Here is a 19,034-nt window from a genome sequence, read left to right as displayed (position 1 = left end):
GTGCGTGAACACTCCAGCCAGCTGAGCCGCGCATGACCTGAGGACGCGGCCGGGAATCCCGTCCGGACCAGTAGCTTTGCGTGCGTTCACCTTCCTGAAGCACTTCCGCACATCCTCCTCAGACACAGTGTGCGCACTGACGTCATCCGCGGTGCGCACACTGTCCGGTCTCATGGTGTTCGCTGTGTCGAATCTAGCGTAGAATACGTTTAGATCCTCACACAGAGAGGCCGTGGTCTGGGGTGTGCTGGTTTTCCCTCTAAAGTCTGTGATCGTGTTTAGTCCCTGCCACATACTCCGAGGGTTGTCAAACTGTTGTTCCACCCTGTCCCTGTACTCATGTTTGGCTGCTTTGATCGTCTTCCGGAGTTGGTAATGTGCGTGTTTGTAGTCCGATGTGTTCGCGGAGGCAAAGGCGGTGTTCCGTGCCGCCAGTGCCGCGCGAACATCTCCGTTAATCCAGGGTTTTTGATTTGGGAAGGATTTGACTGTTCTGGATGGGACGACATCTTCCACGCATTTCCTGATAAATCCACAGACTGAGTCTGTGTATTCATCAATGTCTCTGGCGGCCACGTGAAACATTTCCCAGTCCGCGTGATCAAAACAGTCCCGCAGCGCAGACTCCGATTTGTATTTGATCCGTATTTGATATCTACTCAGGGTTGTAACACAGTACATTGTTACATCGAAGCTTATTTTAATTCATAACATCAAACATTAAAGTTGACCTAATGCACGTTTCCTTTTATGTCATATGTATACATAACGTAACTTAGATATCCTAATATGGTCATCTCAGGCAAACGTCTCTGACTGTGTGGATAGAAGTCCCACCCACCTTCTATTCAAATCTTTTGTTTGTCAGGGGCAACCAATCAGTAGAAAGTTGGCTTAAAGGGAGGGGGAGAGCAGATTAGGCTGCTACGCCAAAGTCCAGTATGAGATAAATAAGGATTATTTGCTACCGTAGTAGAGGCCAAAAAAGTAAAAAATAAAATAAAGGAGTTGCAAATGTAACAAATTTAAAACCATTAAATGAGTAATTTATTCAACAAAACTTACAGCAATATAATGGTATGTATACAGTATGTATACTTCATTTTAAAAGACATAAATTCAATCTCTCAGTGAATGTCACGTGATTCCACCCAACTGTGTTAAGTCATTGAGTTAAGCTGCCAAAACACAGCATGTCATTGAAACTATTTGTGGCGGAGGCGTGGCCCCGAGCGCAGCTGCAGGGGAGGAGTGGAGCGGAAGGCTCAACAGGGCGGCGCTGCGAGGCCGGTAAGAACAGCTGATGTTGTTTATGGACTGATGATGGTCTCCCTCCGCTGTGTTTATAGTGAGACGAGGAGGAGCGGCCAGGGGAGAGATCAGCTGGGCTCGTGAGCTGTCAGACTGTGTGACTGAGTCAGCTGTCAAAACAACAACACTTGAATAAATGTGGAAGTTGGCTGTACCTACCTGTGTGTGCGTGTGTCTGTGCCTGGTGTATTCTACAAGTGGTGCTGAAACCCAGGATAGTGCCGGTGGGGAAATGTCCGACCCACAGGCCGCGCCACCCGCCCAGCCTCTGCAATTCTTGGCGCAGATGCTGGCGGAGATGGCGACGATGAGCCGGGATCAGGCGGCCGACCAGCGTGCCCACCTGGCCACGCTGCAGGAGCAGACGGACCGGCAGACGCAAGTTCTGGAGCGGCTGGTCGGGGCCGCTGCCACGCCGAAGCCCTCGCCACTGTCGGTGGCGGTGCCCCGGATGGGGGACGGGGACGACCCACAGGTTTTTTTGGAGACCTTCCGTGCCACGGCGGAGGCTTGCCAATGGCCGCGGGAGGAGTGGGCTCCGCGGCTGCTCCCCCTGCTGTCCGGGGAGGCACAAACAGCGGCCCTGAGTCTGCCTCCGGCGTCGAGGAGCAGCTTCGCGGACGTGAGCCGGGCGGTGGTGGACAGGCTAGGGCTCACCGCCGAAGACCACCGCCGGCGGTTCCGGGCCTGTCGGCTGGCTACAACGGACCGACCATTCGCCTGGGCCCGGCAGCTGCGCGACGCGGCGGTACGCTGGCTGCAACCGGGAACATCGGAGGGGGAGACGAAGCTGGTGGACAAGGTGGTGCTGGAGCAGTTCACGGAGGGATTGCCAGCGGAGACGGCGAGATGGGTCCGGTGCCACCGGCCCGCAAGCTTGGAGGTAGCGGTGACGCTGGCGGAGGACCACCTTGCCGCTGGAGCAGGGGAACCCGGGGACGCCGGACGGAGGCCGAACAAACAGGCCCCAGTGCCGGCCCCGAGGCGCCGTGTGCCGGCACCAGGGCAGGCAGAGCGGCTGCCGGCGCTGAGCCCCACTAACCCTTTCGCGGCGTTGGTGCCGTCCAGGGGAGCCGAGCCAAGCGGAGCCGCCCCCGAGCCACGGAGAGCAGCACAGACGCCGGGGCCGGAGTGTTGGAAGTGCGGGCAGCCGGGGCACCTGAGGAGGGATTGTCCGCTTATGGAAGTGGGGCAGGTGTTTCGTGTTGCTGGCGCCCCAGCACCCTCCCCCGGTCCAGGAGGGACATACAGTATTCCGGTAAGGACTCGAGGGGATATACGCCAGGCGTTGGTGGACACGGGCTGCACGCAGACCCTCGTACACCAAAGCTTGGTTCGCCCCGGGGCATTGCTGGAGGCAGAATGGGTGGAGGTGAGGTGTGTGCATGGAGACGTTCACAGGTATCCCATAGTGCCGCTGTTATTAAAGTATAAGGGCAAAACGCATAGAGTAACGGCGGCGGTTAGCCCGCGCCTGTCGCACCCCCTGATTCTGGGTACCAATTGGCCGGGGTTTCATCAGCTACTGGGGCAGTACGCGGGGGTGCGATCACGACCGGAAGCGGGGTGTAGCGTGTGCGCGGCGTTCAGCGGTGACGCGGGGTCGTCCGACACTGACTCCGGGGGGGAGGAGCCGGCGGGTCCCTCACGGGACGTCCCGCCAGCCCCGGAAGTGTCCCCCATGGGTGATTTCCCACTGGAGCAGTCTCGTGACGGCACCCTACGCTCAGCCTTTGACCAAGTGATGGCTATTGATGGTCACGTGGTGCGCCCTGAGGCCGCGCAGACCTACCCGCGTTTCGTCTTATTAAACGACCGATTATATCGAGTGAGTCGTGACACTCAGACAGAGGAAACACACACCCAGTTGTTGGTGCCGCAGGGCCGCCGGGAAACGCTTTTCCAGGCGGCCCACTATAACCCCATGGCAGGGCATATGGGCTATGAGAAAACTCTGGAGCGAATAACGGCCCGATTTTATTGGCCGGGCATCCGAGCGGATGTGCGCCGCTGGTGCGCGTCCTGCCCGGACTGCCAACTTGTTAACCAGCCGGCCATACCGAAGGCGCCGCTGCGCCCTCTCCCCCTCATTGAGGTCCCGTTTGAGCGCATCGGCATGGACCTCATCGGGCCGTTTCACCGGAGTGCACGCGGCTACCGCTTTGTGTTAGTCCTGGTGGATTACGCAACGCGGTACCCGGAAGCAGTTCCGCTGCGCACCATCTCTGCAAAGAGTGTGGCGCAGGCACTGTTTCAGGTCATCTCCCGAGTCGGAATCCCGAAAGAGATACTGACTGACCAGGGCACGTCGTTTATGTCTCGTACACTGCGGGAACTGTACGAATTACTGGGCATTAAATCTATTCGGACCAGCGTCTACCACCCTCAGACTGACGGGCTGGTGGAGCGGCTGAATAAGACTTTAAAGTCCATGATTCGGAAGTTCATTAACGAGGATGAACGCAATTGGGATCACTGGCTAGACCCTCTGTTATTCGCAGTGCGGGAGGTGCCCCAGGCCTCCACGGGATTTTCTCCCTTTGAACTGCTGTTCGGCAGGAGGCCACGTGGGGTGCTCGACCTGATTAAAGAAAGCTGGGAGGACGGTCCGAGCCCCGCCAAAAATGAGATTCAGTACGTGTTGGACCTGAGAGCAAAACTCCACACTTTGGGGAGGTTGTCACGGGAGAATTTGCTCCAGGCTCAGCAGCGTCAGCAACGCCTGTATGACAGAGGGGCTATGCTCAGGCAATTTTCACCGGGAGATAAAGTGCTTGTGTTACTCCCTACTTCCAGCTCGAAGTTGCTCGCCAAGTGGCAAGGACCCTTTGTGGTCACACGGCGAGTCGGGGACGTGGACTATGAGGTCGCTCGGTCGGACAGGGGAGGAGCCACGCAGATTTATCACCTCAATCTCCTCAAACTGTGGCGAGAGGTTGAAACCGCTTCTCTGGTGAGCTTGGTGAAGGAGAGAGATGAGTTGGGGCCTGAGGTGCCAAATTCTATCATTCCCACCTCCCTCCCTTGTGATGACCATCTCACACAGGCCCAGAGAGCGGATGTTGTCGCGTTGCAACAGCGTTTTGCGGACGTGTTCTCCCCCCTGCCCGGCCGGACGTCCCTCATCGAGCACCATTTCGTGACGCAGCCCGGCGTGACGGTGCGTTCACGGCCCTACAGGCTCCCGGAGCATAAGCGAAAAATCGTGCAGAGGGAATTGGCGGAAATGCTGAGGATGGGAGTAATAGAAGAGTCGCACAGCGCCTGGTGTAGCCCCATCGTTCTGGTGGCGAAGAAGGATGGGTCTATACGGTTCTGTGTCGACTATCGCAGGGTGAACGAAGTGTCACGCTTTGATGCCTACCCCATGCCTCGGGTCGACGAGCTCCTGGACCGGTTAGGCACGGCCCGCTTTTTCACGACACTGGACTTAACCAAGGGCTATTGGCAGATTCCCTTGTCTGCCGAGGCCAGGGAGAAAACGGCCTTCTCCACTCCGTACGGTTTGTACCAGTTCGTGACACTTCCGTTTGGCCTGTTCGGGGCCCCGGCCACTTTCCAGCGTCTCATGGACCGGGTACTGCGTCCGCACGCAGCGTATGCTGCCGCCTACCTGGATGACGTGATCATCCACAGCGACACCTGGGCGGAGCATGTGCTGCGGGTGGCCGCGGTCCTGGAGTCCCTGAGGGGGGCGGGGCTCACGGCCAATCCGAAGAAGTGCGCAGTTGGATGGAGGGAGGTGCAGTATCTGGGGTACCACCTGGGGGGCGGGCAGGTGCGTCCACAGGTGGAGAAGACGGCGGCTATCGCATCCTGCCCGCGCCCCAGGACGAAAAAGGAGGTGAGACGGTTCTTGGGGTTGGCGGGTTACTATCGTCGCTTTGTGCCGGGGTTTGCGCAGCTAACCAGCCCCCTGACCGATCTCACCCGAAAGGGTGCCCCGGATCTGGTCCAGTGGACGGGGCCGTGCCAGGCGGCGTTTGTGCAGGTGAAAAAGGCTCTCTGTGGGGAGCCGCTGCTTCACACTCCTAACTTTTCCCTCCCTTTTGTTCTGCAGACTGACACCTCGGACAGAGGGCTGGGAGCCGTTTTGTCCCAGCAGGTGAGGGGGGCCGACCGCCCTGTCCTATACATCAGCCGGAAGCTAGCAGAGCGCGAGCGCCGGTACAGCACCGTGGAGAAGGAGTGCCTGGCCATCCGGTGGGCGGTCGGCTCCCTGCGCTATTACCTCCTGGGACGCTCATTCACCCTCTGTTCGGACCACGCCCCGCTGCAGTGGCTCCACCGCATGAAGGATGCCAACGCCCGGATCACCCGGTGGTATCTGGCATTGCAGCCCTTTAAGTTCAAGGTGATCCATAGGCCGGGGGCGCAGATGGCAGTGGCCGATTTCCTCTCTCGCTCGCGGGGGGGGGGGGGGAGTTGGCTCGGCCGGACGGCTCCCCGGCCTCGAACGGGCGGTGGGGGTGTGTGGCGGAGGCGTGGCCCCGGGAGGAGTGGAGCGGAAGGCTCAACAGGGCGGCGCTGCGAGGCCGGTAAGAACAGCTGATGTTGTTTATGGACTGATGATGGTCTCCCTCCGCTGTGTTTATAGTGAGACGAGGAGGAGCGGCCAGGGGAGAGATCAGCTGGGCTCGTGAGCTGTCAGACTGTGTGACTGAGTCAGCTGTCAAAACAACAACACTTGAATAAATGTGGAAGTTGGCTGTACCTACCTGTGTGTGCGTGTGTCTGTGCCTGGTGTATTCTACACTATTATTTAGGGGTTAGCTAATACAATTGTGTGGAACCACTCGACATAATCTCTTTTAAGTGAATCCAAAAAAGGCTTTTTTGAGTGTACCCCTAGTCTTCCTCATCTTATTTGGTCTCCTGTTCATTGCCCATCTCTCGCTCATTACCTGTTCAGCAGAAACCTAATATCACTACAGACTACAGCTCAGAAACTCCAAAGTGTGACATGTGGGACTGCGATATTATAATATGAGAATCTGTTTTAAAGCATCTTTTGTCCGTTTCCAAATGAAATTCCCCCATATAGTACTTGTATCTCTGTTACTCACCTTCTTGCTCGTGATCTTATTAGCTTTCTGCATGCATCACATTCTGTACTGTAGCTGCTTCAGAGGAGATGATGGAGGGTTAAGTGTAGCTTTTAAAGAAGAATGTTATCCATTTTTCTTTTATGGTAAAAAAAAAGAGAGACAATTCTCAATGTTAAAGCTGCAGAGATTTTATCACTCATCTCTTAGTTTTCCACCCTGAGCTGGAAAGCTGACTGATGTACTCACAAAGATTTTATCTCCGGTCTGTTTACCACTGAAGATAATGTCTCAGAATGAGATAAAGCACAGAAAAACAAAGAACAAACACTTTTTTTATTGTCTTTTTCACAACAGAAACACACATAAGGATTATAGATTTATAGACATTTTAATTGATTTAATGATGTCATGATTATGTAGTTCATCCACCCTGTAACAGCAATAAAAGATAACAAAACCAAACTATGCATTTATAATAATACTACAACTTTTCTTGCAAGTGTGATGCCTTTAAGCTAAGTGGTAATATCAGTGTACACGTTCACAGTTACAGTGACACAAAGTAATAGGGTGGGGGGTGCTATACATTTTAAGGAAAATCCATTTTCGTGTGTTTATTACTGTTTGCCTTTCAGCAAACAGAGAACAGACAGACATCTGCACTGACGCATATAAAGTAAATGTAAAGTAGCTTACAGACTGAGTACAACAAACTGATTCAGTGATGATGTAAGCTATCCTAGGCCTTTTCTCTTCTGCAATGTAAAAGATCAGATCGATTCAACGCTGCTCCCACAAATGGCACTGCTGCAAATATTATAGCATATAAGCAGCAAAACTGAAACTCTATAATGTGCTTGATACACAGAAAAAACCCAAAACAGTTCACGACTCAAATGTCAGGGTATGCGGACTTTTGGTGAGCATAAAAATGTAGCAACAGTTATCGTGCTGCTGTTGTTCCCACTGATCTCACTGCAGTGAGGTCGACACAGTTGTTCTACACTGTTGTTCTTCACAACTGTGTTGTGTAGAACAACATCCAAGTTAATAAGACTACAGTGAATCACACTGATATATCCAATGATGTACATAATTAATGAAGCCACTGCTACTGTGGACCTCCACTTACAAACCCCCTTATTTTAGTTTATAGACAGCACAGATGAGAATACTGTGATGATGCAGCTATTAAAGTTTGCAAAAAATGTATAGGCTCGAGCCCATACTATCTTAAAGTGTAAAACAGATGAATGGATGATCCAAATAATGCTCATAAAGGAGAAGAAAAATGTAAGCTGTATTGAATACCAGTCTCAAAATGGTCCAAATAATGGCCTTTTATACTGTTTAGTCATGCAGCGATGACACTGCTAACAAATGAATTTAAAGTGACCTATGGATTTCCACTAAAACAAATTGTAAAAAAGGGCAACCTTTCAACAATCCCGGCAGATTGACGAGGGGGTCGTCCTTCTTCCAACCCCGCGGCTACACGACGGCCTGTGATCATTACGGTCGACATTAGCCGTGTCAGGATGAGTGCTCATTTAGAGACATCTCAGAGCAAAGTCTTGGCGATGGTCCCTCATTAGCCCTCATGCTATCTGTGTTAAGCACAGCCCTGATCTGAGAGCTAAGGCACTAATACTTGCAACTGTGGAACACAGATCCATTAACGTTAATGTGATAGGAAGCATTTAGCCTTTATAAAATACTAGATTTTAGACACAAATTTGCTGAATCCTGTTGCTTTAACAAGCACTGAAGTGACTCTAGAACTGAACTGAAACCTTTGGCAAAGTCTACTGACTGGGTAAAACTTGGAAAGGCACACACTTTTCATGAAGCTTACCGCCACTCTAACAGAGCTTCAGTAGTTCTCAGTTTTGAGAGCAGAACCTGCAGGAAGGGCAATCATCACAGCAGCATGCCATCAATCAGGCCTTTAAAGTAGAGCAGCTAGAGAGGCCACTGCATTTAAAAGAGTGCGAAAGTAAGAGGGAAAAGATTTTCTGCATTTCTAAAATATCTTGCAATGGTGATCTCATGTTTGATTGAGGGTTATTGGGGTAAGTTAAGGGCTTTAAATACATGACACTGTGTCAACTAGTAACACAACACAGTGTGTTTTAAAAATGGCTTTTTGAGAACTTTGGAAATGTGGAGTACAGTAGTGTGTAAAAGTCTTGAGTCATCTTCCATTTCTTTAGGTTTTGGTGAGAAGCCTCTTTATTCTTCAGCCTAAACTCTGATAGGCAAGGCTTCTTGTCATTTCCTTGATTAGTCTTCAGGAAAAGTTCTCCAGGCTTCTTTAAGCTTGGATGACGGTTGCCTTTTGTTCCATTCTCTATTAAGATGATTGCACACAGCTTCAATGACACTCCAGGCTTTAGGGAGGCCAGACCATGACTCATAATTGTGCATCCAGGTTCACCTTTACTGCATACCTTAATGCATGCTTTGACTGCTTTTAATGCATTGGCTCTGTGTTTGGGATCATTGTCAGAATGGTAAATGGACTGATTCTTATACAGCGCTTTTCTAGTGCTCTCTTGGAGCACTCAAAGTGCTTTATACAACATTCACCCATTCATACCATTCACAAGAGCACTTTCTTCAATGCTTTTCAGTGTTAGCTAGGCGCTAACACTTACACACATTCATACTCTGATGGATGCATCGGAGAGCAACTTGGAGTTAGTATCTTGTCAGGGATACTTGGCATGCAGACTGGGGGAGCCAGGGATCAAACTACTAACCTTCCAATCACTAACCTGCCTCCTGAGCTAGAAGAATGAATGTGTTGCCAATCAACATGGTGGATCGAAATCTGATTATACTTTCATGTGTTCATTATTCCATCAGTTTTGAAAATATCCCAAATACCACTCTCTTAAATTCAGTGACAGAGGATCCACCGTGTTTTACAAATGGCTGTAGACACTCACTGTTGTACTTCTCTTCTGATCTACTCACACATCACACATGTTGATGATTTGATGATCATAAAACCTAATTTTTAGTCCAGTTCTTTAGTAATTTGGCACACCTAATTTTCCTTTGTTATCTTTCCTTAAGGAGGAAGGGCTGATTGAAAGTCAGGAGGTTGTGTGACATCTTTGCAAGATTTTTCTTATTCTGCTTCTTAAGAACATAACTTTCAGATACTATTCATCTGCTATAGATAGTTTTCAAAGCCACCACTTCTATCTTCTACTTGTCTAGTGTGCCCACATTTGTTAAGGAGACACTGTACACCATGCTGAGCTTTTGGCTAATATCTGTTTAAAGCCCTGCGTCAGATTGGCGACCTGTCCAGGATGTACCCCGGTCTCGCCCTATGGTAGCTGGGACCGCGACCCTGATGAGGTCAAGTGGAAGAAAATGGATGGAGTTCTTTTATTTTTAGTTTTTAGTTTTCATTTTGTATTAATGCAGATTAATGCAACTACAGAAATGAGTCAAATGAAGTGTTTTTATGAAAGGCTGCTGGTAACAAATTGCCTAAAGATGCAATTCAAAACTGTTTTTTTACAGTTTTCTGTTATGTGTGGATACAACACTGGTTCATCCACTGTTGTATGCTCGAATGATTTATAGATTAGATTTATAAATTAGTGAACAACCAAGAGACAAAACAACAAAATACTCTGAAGACAGTCAGGAACACAGATTGGACTGAAAATGATTGAAAAAGCAAACAATGTTGAAAGAAAAACATCAGCAAGCCTGAAGAACTACAGCTCCTTTCATTACTTTCAACTTCTTTTAAAAGAAAGTCTGTCTCCTTGGAAGCGAAATATAATGAACGAGGGGAGATTTTGCACGGTATCCATATTGAAACTACAGCCAGGTTTTATATTTAAACAAATGTTTTGCCAATAACAAATGTTAAAAGCGTCAATTTCGTGACTTCAAGCTTGTCATCACACACAGCCAAAGAGGGAAAGCATAGCTGGGGAACACATTAGCCCAGGGAGACAAAGTAGAATTCCTGATGTAAAATGAAGTAATTACAGTTGGTTTATTTATGATGGCAGCTTATCCATCTCAGTCAATGTGTGCATTTATGTTTTTGCTACTGGGTTTTGTTATCTCTGTCTGTGGGCCTGATTGCAGTAACAAAGTTATGGCCATACTTTTATCATCAGTCTGATAAAATCGCTCATTTATTATACACTAACACTTAACACAGAGAGTGACCAGTGTTACAGTTTGTTGAACCAGCTGAATAAAGCTAACAATATCAACTTGTAGCTGCCTGCTAAAGCTTGTGTTTGGCTATGGAGACGGAATAAAAACTGTTGGGGGGAAAAAATGCATTTAAAGAGGTTACAAAGTCAAACTGAGCCCTGAGCGCGAAAACAGAAGGAAGAGGAACGAGAAGAGGCCGACAAAACTGGAGAGTGAGGACGTCTGAGACGGTGCGGCAAAGACAGCTGAGCAGTGTGGGTCGTGTGCTTTTATGATCGCTTACAATGACGGGGAGATTGAAATGGAGGAAGCGAGGAATTAATAAGAATGCGTTTAGCCTCTGGGCCGTACATTCGTCTACGCTTCGGAGAGGAGAGCCGCTGAATTAAATCTCATCTCATGTCGGCGAGCAGAAGAGATGCAGGGAGTGGATGGGCTGCCCTGGCAACAGCACCCTCACAAAGCTCTGCTCCGTGTCCCCCCCCCCCCACAACCGTCTCAACATATCCTGTTCTCCATATTCACCTGTCACATCATCACCTCTTCCTCATATGTCCTTTCTTCTTTTTTCTTTTGCATTTGCATTTTTATTTCTCTGATTTCCTGTCCTTTTCCTTCTCCTGCTTCCTCTACCTTCATTCTTCGAATTCACCCCTACTTTCTTTCACCAAATTTCCCATTTTTCTTTGTAACTCTTTTCTCACCTCTGCTCTTCTTTTCCCCCTTTTCCTCTAACTTCTGTCTAATCTTTCCCTTTTCTCTTCTCTCCTTTCTTGACCTCCTTTTATTCCATATTCTCTATTTTAACATCTTCTCTTCCTCCCTGCTTTTATCCCCTTGCTTTTCCGTCGTCTCCTCTCCACTTTCTTTTTTTTGCTCTTCGTTTCGTTTCCTTTCTTCTCTGCTGTTTTTCTTTGTTACCTCACCTTTCTTATTTTCCTACTTCTATTATCCTTTCTCTTCAGTACTTTTCCTTTCCCTAATTTAATATCTTGTCCTTCCTCCTTTTCCTTGCTTCACATTTTCTTATTCCTTTACCTTCCTTTTCTTCCCTGCATTCTTTTGTCCTGTTTCTGTGATTTCTTTTAATCGTGCCTTTTTCCTTTTTCCATAAATGTCCTCTTCTTGCTCATTTCCCTTTTTTTCTTTCCCTGCCCCTAACCTTAATTTATTTGCTTTCCCTTTTCCTCCCTTTTATTTCCCTACTATCTTTACCTTTCCAACACTCCAGATCAGCACATGCGTTACCCACTAAGCCGATTTTAACATCTGAGACTATACACGAAGTAGATTTCTCATATTGGAATGAAACTGCTGAATTTCAGAGTCAGTGGACAAGAAAATAAGATGACTTAGTTCTGATTCAATCTATTTGGAAACACTTTGCAAGCACATTATCTCCTCACTGCAGAAGATGAACAATGCCAGATAACGCGGATCCATTCTGCTGCACCTCACTCCGCTTGTTTCCCTCAGCACAGAAAACAAAGTGTTTTCTAGGCTTCTGCTTTTCACAGTGCGAACAGCGGCACTCCTCCATTAGTGTTTACTGGGTTAAAGCAGGTCTGTAAATTAATGGAAACGCCTCCACATGTTTATCTTACATCTCAGATAATGTAAATGGGGGGAGCTGCAGAGACCAGATATGCTGGAAAGCAGCAGCTCGTTCCGGGATTCTTTTAAATGCGTTGTTTTTTAGACATTTTTAGAATTTATCTCAGTGTTTCAGTGTTCCTGCTCCCTGTCAGCTGCTATAGTTCTGTTTAAATAATGGTTGTGTTGCCTCATGATCTGCCACGCAAACAGGGATTTGCGCAGCATTAACGTCTGATGTTTTCTTCCCACACTCTGCATTAGTTGTCCTTATTTACTTGCTATAGAGTGTGTGGATGCTGTCCCTGAAATACCTGTTTAATACTTTCCAGTTACACTGCTTGTTTTTGTCTTCATAAAGGAAACATGGAGGATAAATGAGCGCCAGTAAAGGAAGTGTCTTGCTGCCATGCATATGTATGTTCCTTCTTTCACTTGGACATCTGGCAAAGAGTTCTTGGACAATTGTTAAACCACAGTTCACTTAAAAGCCTGCATTGCAAATGGGTGCTGTGGATTGTAAAGAGTGTTGGAAATTGCCAGGCAGTGAGTAAAGTCGCCCATGTGGATAGCATTAAGGCTTACAGTTAGGGCTGTGGCTGCTTTGATTGACGGTTGTGCTGACACTGGCTACTGTAGCTGATAGCTGGCTGCTAAGCTTCACCTGTGGTAAAGCTGACCTTCAGACGCAGACCACCCAAGAAGTCTGTGCTCCATTTTTTGGGGTGAAATTCTAGTATTTTCTTAACCTGGACCAGACTTATACTGGTACCATTACGTGATGAGCAAGTTAATCTGATAGACAGGCTAAAACATATAGTTACCTGCAAATTAGCTATTTTTTGTGTGTTGGAGCCTGGTTTCACTTCCAGTTGTGGCATTGATACTCAGTTATTAGAAAATAATAACATCCCACAGATCAGTTATGCCATCAACACATCCTTTCTTTCTTCTCATCTCTGTGTTATGTTCATGGTGCAGATGTAAATAAAGGTTCAGTTGCAGTACTCAGCTACTAGCTGAACTGAGCTACAAAAGAGGAGTGTGCATAAAAGGAATACGGTTTTTAAGTGGGTGGTAATTTCAAATGCAACTTTTCAAACAGCTTAACAAATCTCACCAAACACACAAACCATTTTTGCAGTTCCTCACAAAATCTGTCTGCTAGCTAATGTCAAGCTGACAGTGTTTCCCGGAGCGAGGAAAAAAAGCTCAGCGTGCAACACCCAGTAATGGAGAAAGATGTAAGAAAGACAAAGCAGGAGAGGGAGATGTCAGGATATTTTTAAAGGTAAGGACTGCTCTGCAAATGAAATTTTATGAAGTGGAAATTTGAATTTTAGAGTTTGTCAAGCAGATATTGGACAATGCACCACTACACCCCATCTTCCACGTTAACAACTGGTTGTTTTACACAGTCTAAGGCTACGTTCACACTGCAGGTCTTAATGCTCAATTCCGATTTTTTGATCAAATCCGATTTTTTTGTCTCCTCGTTCACACTACAAATAAAATGCGACAGCAAACGCTCTCTAGTGTGAACGCTCAAAGCGGCCCGCATGCGCAAAAGAAGATGTCACACACAACGCGCTCTGTTTAGACCAAGAACAAACAGTATTGTTTGACTGATGGCCGTTAATATAAAGACTTCGGACTTTACGTTTCCCAATTTTTGCTTTAAGTTATTTTGTTATTTACATAATAATGTAAATAACCTAATAATGATCCTTATTGCTGTTTAAGAGAGGAGCGGTGCTTCAAAGGATAGCTGCAGATTTTTGTCAGAATCTGCAGATTATACAGTACAAATAAAATGTTTACGTTGTCTTCCCAACAGTTTCACTGACATCTACACTGGATGGCTAGGAAGCGTTCGCGATGTCTTCTCGGGCGCTGATAATTGGCTTCAGTCTTGTGTCGGTGACGTAAAAGGCGGATTTAATGCGACTTGACCGTTCAAACAGCAGTCGCTTTCTAAAACATCGGATATGTATCGGATTCAGTACCACATACGAAAGTGACCCAGATCGGATTTGAAAATATCGGATTTGCGCCGTTCACACTGTCATAGCATGATCGGATATGGGTCGCATAGGGTCAAAAAAATCGGATTTGATGCGCTTTCGCCTGCAGTGTGAACGTAGCCTAAAATCCGAAGGTGATTGGAGGGTGAGGGTTTGTGTAGGCTGAGAGAGCTGAAATAGTATAAATGTGTGTATTTGTTTTATTCTACATGAAAAGTCTGAGAAACAAGGGCTTCAGACATCATTTCAAACCCTGTGAACATAATCATTGCCACATTTGGATAAGATTGTTGACCTGAGGAGTTATCACCTAAAGCTAAAACTAGCTAGCACGGTCAACAACATGCATTCATAATTCCTTGTAAAATTTAACACTAAATTTAGTAATTAAACATTGTATTAAATACTGGGGTTTTTTTGTTTTTTTTAAGGTAACCTTTTTATAATTTCTTTCTTAAAAAATTAGCTAGTACAAAATCATTCGAGAACCTTTGGAGAAATATGTAAACAGAAACGAGCTGATTAAATCATTAACTTTTTACCTTCAGATTATTAAAAAACTTAATTACTTCAAAACCTGCTTAATAAAATATGAATGATAAATGAATGAAATCAACCAAACGATATAAGACATGATTAAAAATTAAAAGCTCAGTGCAGGTTAACTGACAGATAATGTTAGCTTAGCTCTGGTAACTGGTACAACTGGTTTTGGCCTCCCTCTACCGGTGTCAACTCATAAAATTGAGTTTAAGATATATTAAAAACTAATTAATTAATTTTGTATTAAGTACAGGATATCATTCTTCCCACGTAACCCAACTCATGTAAACACACTGAACCCACAATATATAAAAGCAAATACAAATTTAAACATGACAACTACTGACTCTTAGTAAGCCGTTGTTGTGCACGTTCAATCACACACATATATAGGAACTCTGATGTCCTGGAAGTGAAGCACAATTACAACTTACACAGTTCATACATATCATATTGAGCCAGGAACAGCCTTACCTGTAAGATCTTGCACCTCTCCGAGTCACAGTTGATGTCTTCACAGGGATGAAACATGCCCAGTGTCACACAGTTCAGCAGGATCACCAGCATGGACGCTCGCTCGAACCATGTGCAGAACAGTAGTTAAGGAATATAACACAGAGAGATGACAGCAGCTTACAGTGACAATCGGCAGAAAAATGTGCATTTCTCAAGGCTTTCTCCAGTGACCTCATTATCCCAGCCTCATCTGACAAAGTGATGCATGTTTATCTCTTTATATCAAAAGCTGTTTCTGAAAGGAGAACAAGCCAAGAAGGAAAAATTGGGAAATAGGAAAGCTTGCTTGTAACTGTACAGAGTGGCAGTCACTGCTCTCATTTCTCTTAACCAAAGATCCGTTAGGAAGGCATGTTGGAAATTGTTCAGGGTGTTAGCGAGGGAGATGGATAGGCACTTTAGATGAGATCGTCTGAGGCGGAACAAAAGACGACAAAGGCAGATGCTGGAAGACTGGAAAGCTGACTAAAAGGAGGATGAAGTCTACAGTTAGTGAATGTGGCGACATCTTGATGCATAGCGCATGAATTTTATTGACTGTGGGGTCGAAGTGGGCAGACCTAATGTGGTTAGGCTAAATGCCAGCTAGAGCAATGTGACACCAATCAATGATGAGACTAAACACAGATTAGGGTAATACTGTTTAAACCACACCGCATTTTTACTGAATACATGCAAGCAAACACACACCACTCGTATTATAGATGGCACTACACCTGCAGGCAGCACCCTGCATCCAGTCTGGCTAACAATGTTAGACAGAAAGATAACAGTTTGTCATATGTGTGTGTGTCCAAGTGTGAGCATTTCACACATGTGAATAGAAGGAGTGGTGTGTAAAAGTGTGCATGCAGGCCGTGAGGACAAATGACTTGTCTGTCTTTTATCGCATTAGTCGCCACTTGCTCGTTCATCCCACTGACCCATTATGAAGCTGGGTCAGCATGACCTGTCAACACAGAAAAGCAAGAGCAGGATGGATGAAAATGGTGAAACAGAGAATTTTAAACAACCCTCTGTTGTGCTAGTCCAAATAAGCCTCCGCTGGCTTGATTGCTTTACACGAAGTAGAAAAGAATCTCAAACGTCTCAGCTAAGCAGTCTTGAATTCGTTCATCTGGGCTGTGGCTCAGGTGGTAGCAGAAGTTTGTTGGATCAATCCTGGGCTCCTACAGTCCATGTGCTCAGGGATCGTTGGTCACGGTACTGAACCCAAAGTTACCCCCAATGCATCTGTTAGATGATGAGTACGTGTGTGGATGTTCCTGATTTCCTTTTTTTTTTGTCACTCTTAAATGTTTCAGATACATAAAAATAAGAAATCAGGAATTTGACTGCGTCCATTAATTTACACTAAGTATTACCTGTGCTACGCAGAAGCATTCAAGAATACAACAATCTTTGGTAGTTCCAAACAGTTCTTAACAGGAGTATTGACTGATGTAGGCTGGATATTTAAGTCTGTGTCCAAAGGAAGCCTCAGTAGCATCACTTGGATAATGATTGTTGCATCTGGAAGGCTGTGCCTGATTATGTCACACACTGGAGAATGCAGAGAAAGTTCTGAGTCCAAAGGGATGCAATTAAAAAGATCAGTCAGTACATGGAGCGGGATCATTAAGCAGGAAACAAAAGCTCAGCCACGAGGGCCTCTACTTTGAGAAGAGTGGCACTAAAAGTTTTAAAGAGTGCAAACTGGAATCGACACTATGGCAGCGCCAGCATGTCTTTGCAGTTAAGGAAGAAGAAGGCGGGGCTAATTAAAAATAATGAGCTCTACGGGCTTGTTTGTTTAAGCAACTGATATTAGCAGTCTTCACCAGCGCAAACCATTATCGCTAGGTTTCTCCATACATCCTCATAAAGCTCCTTCAAGCTCCAGACAAAACTAGCTAGAAATTTTATTATCTCGTTGGCCAACAAATTACCATTATATATAAACATTATGGAGAGAGGAGAATAGGAAAATATTTTGTTGTACAGCAGGTTTAAATGTAAATTGCATTAGTAACCTACGAAGAAAAAATACCTGCAGTGGGCAAATGCTTTAGTGAAGCAAGTGACCAATTTCACCTGGTGACAGCCAGCAACCGCTCGCCAACCAGTTGTGTATTACACATCATGTCCCACAACTGGAGATTACCAGCAGGTTGCAGACTGGTCTCTAGAGCCTGACGCCTAACTAATGACTGGAAAGAAAAAACAAACAAACAAAATGAGTGAACTAAATTTGAAACATGATTTAAAATTAACATAAAAAAAAATAAACCTAGACTCACTTCTTAATATCTACTCAGGCCAACCAAGGCTTGATTGTTATACTACTGGACTATTTCAAACTGCACTTCCTGGAAAGCATGTGCAGGGTTAGGAATCCCTGAACATCTCTGCAGGTTCTCCTGTGCTGTCAGGAAGCTTTTTATCAGCTAACTGTTTAATAAATAGTTATTTTATTTAATGGGTCCATTTTATCTGTGTTGCCCTTAACCATACACTAGCCCGCTAAATTTCAAGTCATCAAAACTTTGAGAAGTCCACGAATAAACAGAAACGAATCATTATAAGCTAATTTGTTAAAGTAGGGGTATCGAACTCAACACACTGATGAAACTTGGTTTTCCTTCCAGCTCAAATACAGGCAAATAATCAACCTCTCCCTGGTCCTGCCCTTTTCCCTCTCAGCCTCCTACGCTTTCACCAGAAATGATCTCTTCTGCAATAATATGAAGATCTGTCAAATTAGTGAGTTCTGACAGGCCACTTATTTTTGAAGCTCTGTGAGCCATCTTCAGTTGGGATGTGAAGAGTATGATTTATATTAAACACTTACATGGTGTAAAAAACAGAAAATTTTAAAATTTACACATGAACCTTTGGAAGCAAGGAATAAGAACTAAGAGCAAGAACAACTAGCAATGCTTTTGTAGGCCCAGGCTGAAGATTAATACCCAGACAGATACCCAAGACCTTAGGCAATTTGATGTTCCCCTTTGCTGGTTGGTAGCTACACTAGCTACAAATCAATGGATGGATATTTTTATAGATCCTTAGTGGCTCACACTATAGGTGGTTCAATGGAGACTTTATATTATCTGTTATTTAGCAAGGCTGCCATTTTGCTGCAGTTTTAAATCAATACAGAGGAAGGTTGAGGTTTGGAGAGTTAGAGCTGGTTACATAGTTAAACCCTTCAAACACCCTGTCTCAATCAAATAGCATTGTTCGTTCCAGTTGGTAGCAGCTTCGATTGTTCACCTTAAACAGTTATTTCCCCTGTTATGTTACCGAATTTCAGGGATTCACTGTCGATCTCTTTATGTGTATATGCCGATATGAAACCAACAAGCATAAATGGACATTTAAAAGAAGGTACTCGAAAAAACATGTATAATAATTTAAAAAAAAAAACAATGCAAGCTTGTATTTTGTGTTTTTATTAAACAACTTAGTTGGGGCTTCTGCAATGTTTAATGGTTCTCTTAACTAGTGAAAGGAGACAGTGCCAGTAATAAATAAATAAGTAGTTCTGCTAAGACACACTCTGTGCTACATGGTCTACAACTGTGTAACAGACAACCTTAGTTAGCATCCCCAATTAGCAGCTTTTCCTCTGGAGTTAGACAGGAAAAACAGGCTAGCTCCCACTGGCTAGTCTGCTGACTAAGCCTCTGGGGGCGTATAATGGATATTCACTGAAAGACACAGAACACCTGTTCTGTGAGTTTGTGTCTGAGTGTTTAGTGGTTTGTTTGTAGCTAGCCTTGGTCTGCTACAGCCAGCAGCTTTTGGTGTCTGACAGTAG

At 45.8% G+C, this 19,034-nt stretch overlaps 1 protein-coding gene across 9 annotated transcripts in view; it reads right to left on the bottom strand.

The window, feature by feature from the left end:
• The window catches only part of cacna1g (calcium channel, voltage-dependent, T type, alpha 1G subunit), a 228,606-nt gene extending 213,309 nt beyond the window's left edge, over positions 1 to 15,297 (bottom strand). For all 9 annotated transcript variants that reach the window (XM_085465580.1, XM_085465581.1, XM_085465578.1 and 6 more), the window contains exon 1: positions 15,191 to 15,297. In XM_085465580.1, coding sequence (XP_085321706.1) covers positions 15,191 to 15,283 — 93 coding nt within the window. In that variant the 5' untranslated portion in view covers positions 15,284 to 15,297. The remainder of the gene's footprint in view (positions 1 to 15,190) is intronic.
• Between the last annotated feature and the right edge of the window lie 3,737 nt (positions 15,298 to 19,034).

The sequence above is a fragment of the Copadichromis virginalis genome, linkage group LG8 (genome assembly GCF_057382275.1).
Source record: "Copadichromis virginalis isolate Kocher_CV1m ecotype Utaka linkage group LG8, C_Virginalis_male_GT1.1, whole genome shotgun sequence".
Lineage (NCBI taxonomy): Eukaryota > Metazoa > Chordata > Actinopteri > Cichliformes > Cichlidae > Copadichromis > Copadichromis virginalis.
The sequence above is the reverse complement of the archived record's forward strand: the minus strand, read 5'-3'. Positions and strand labels throughout refer to the sequence as shown.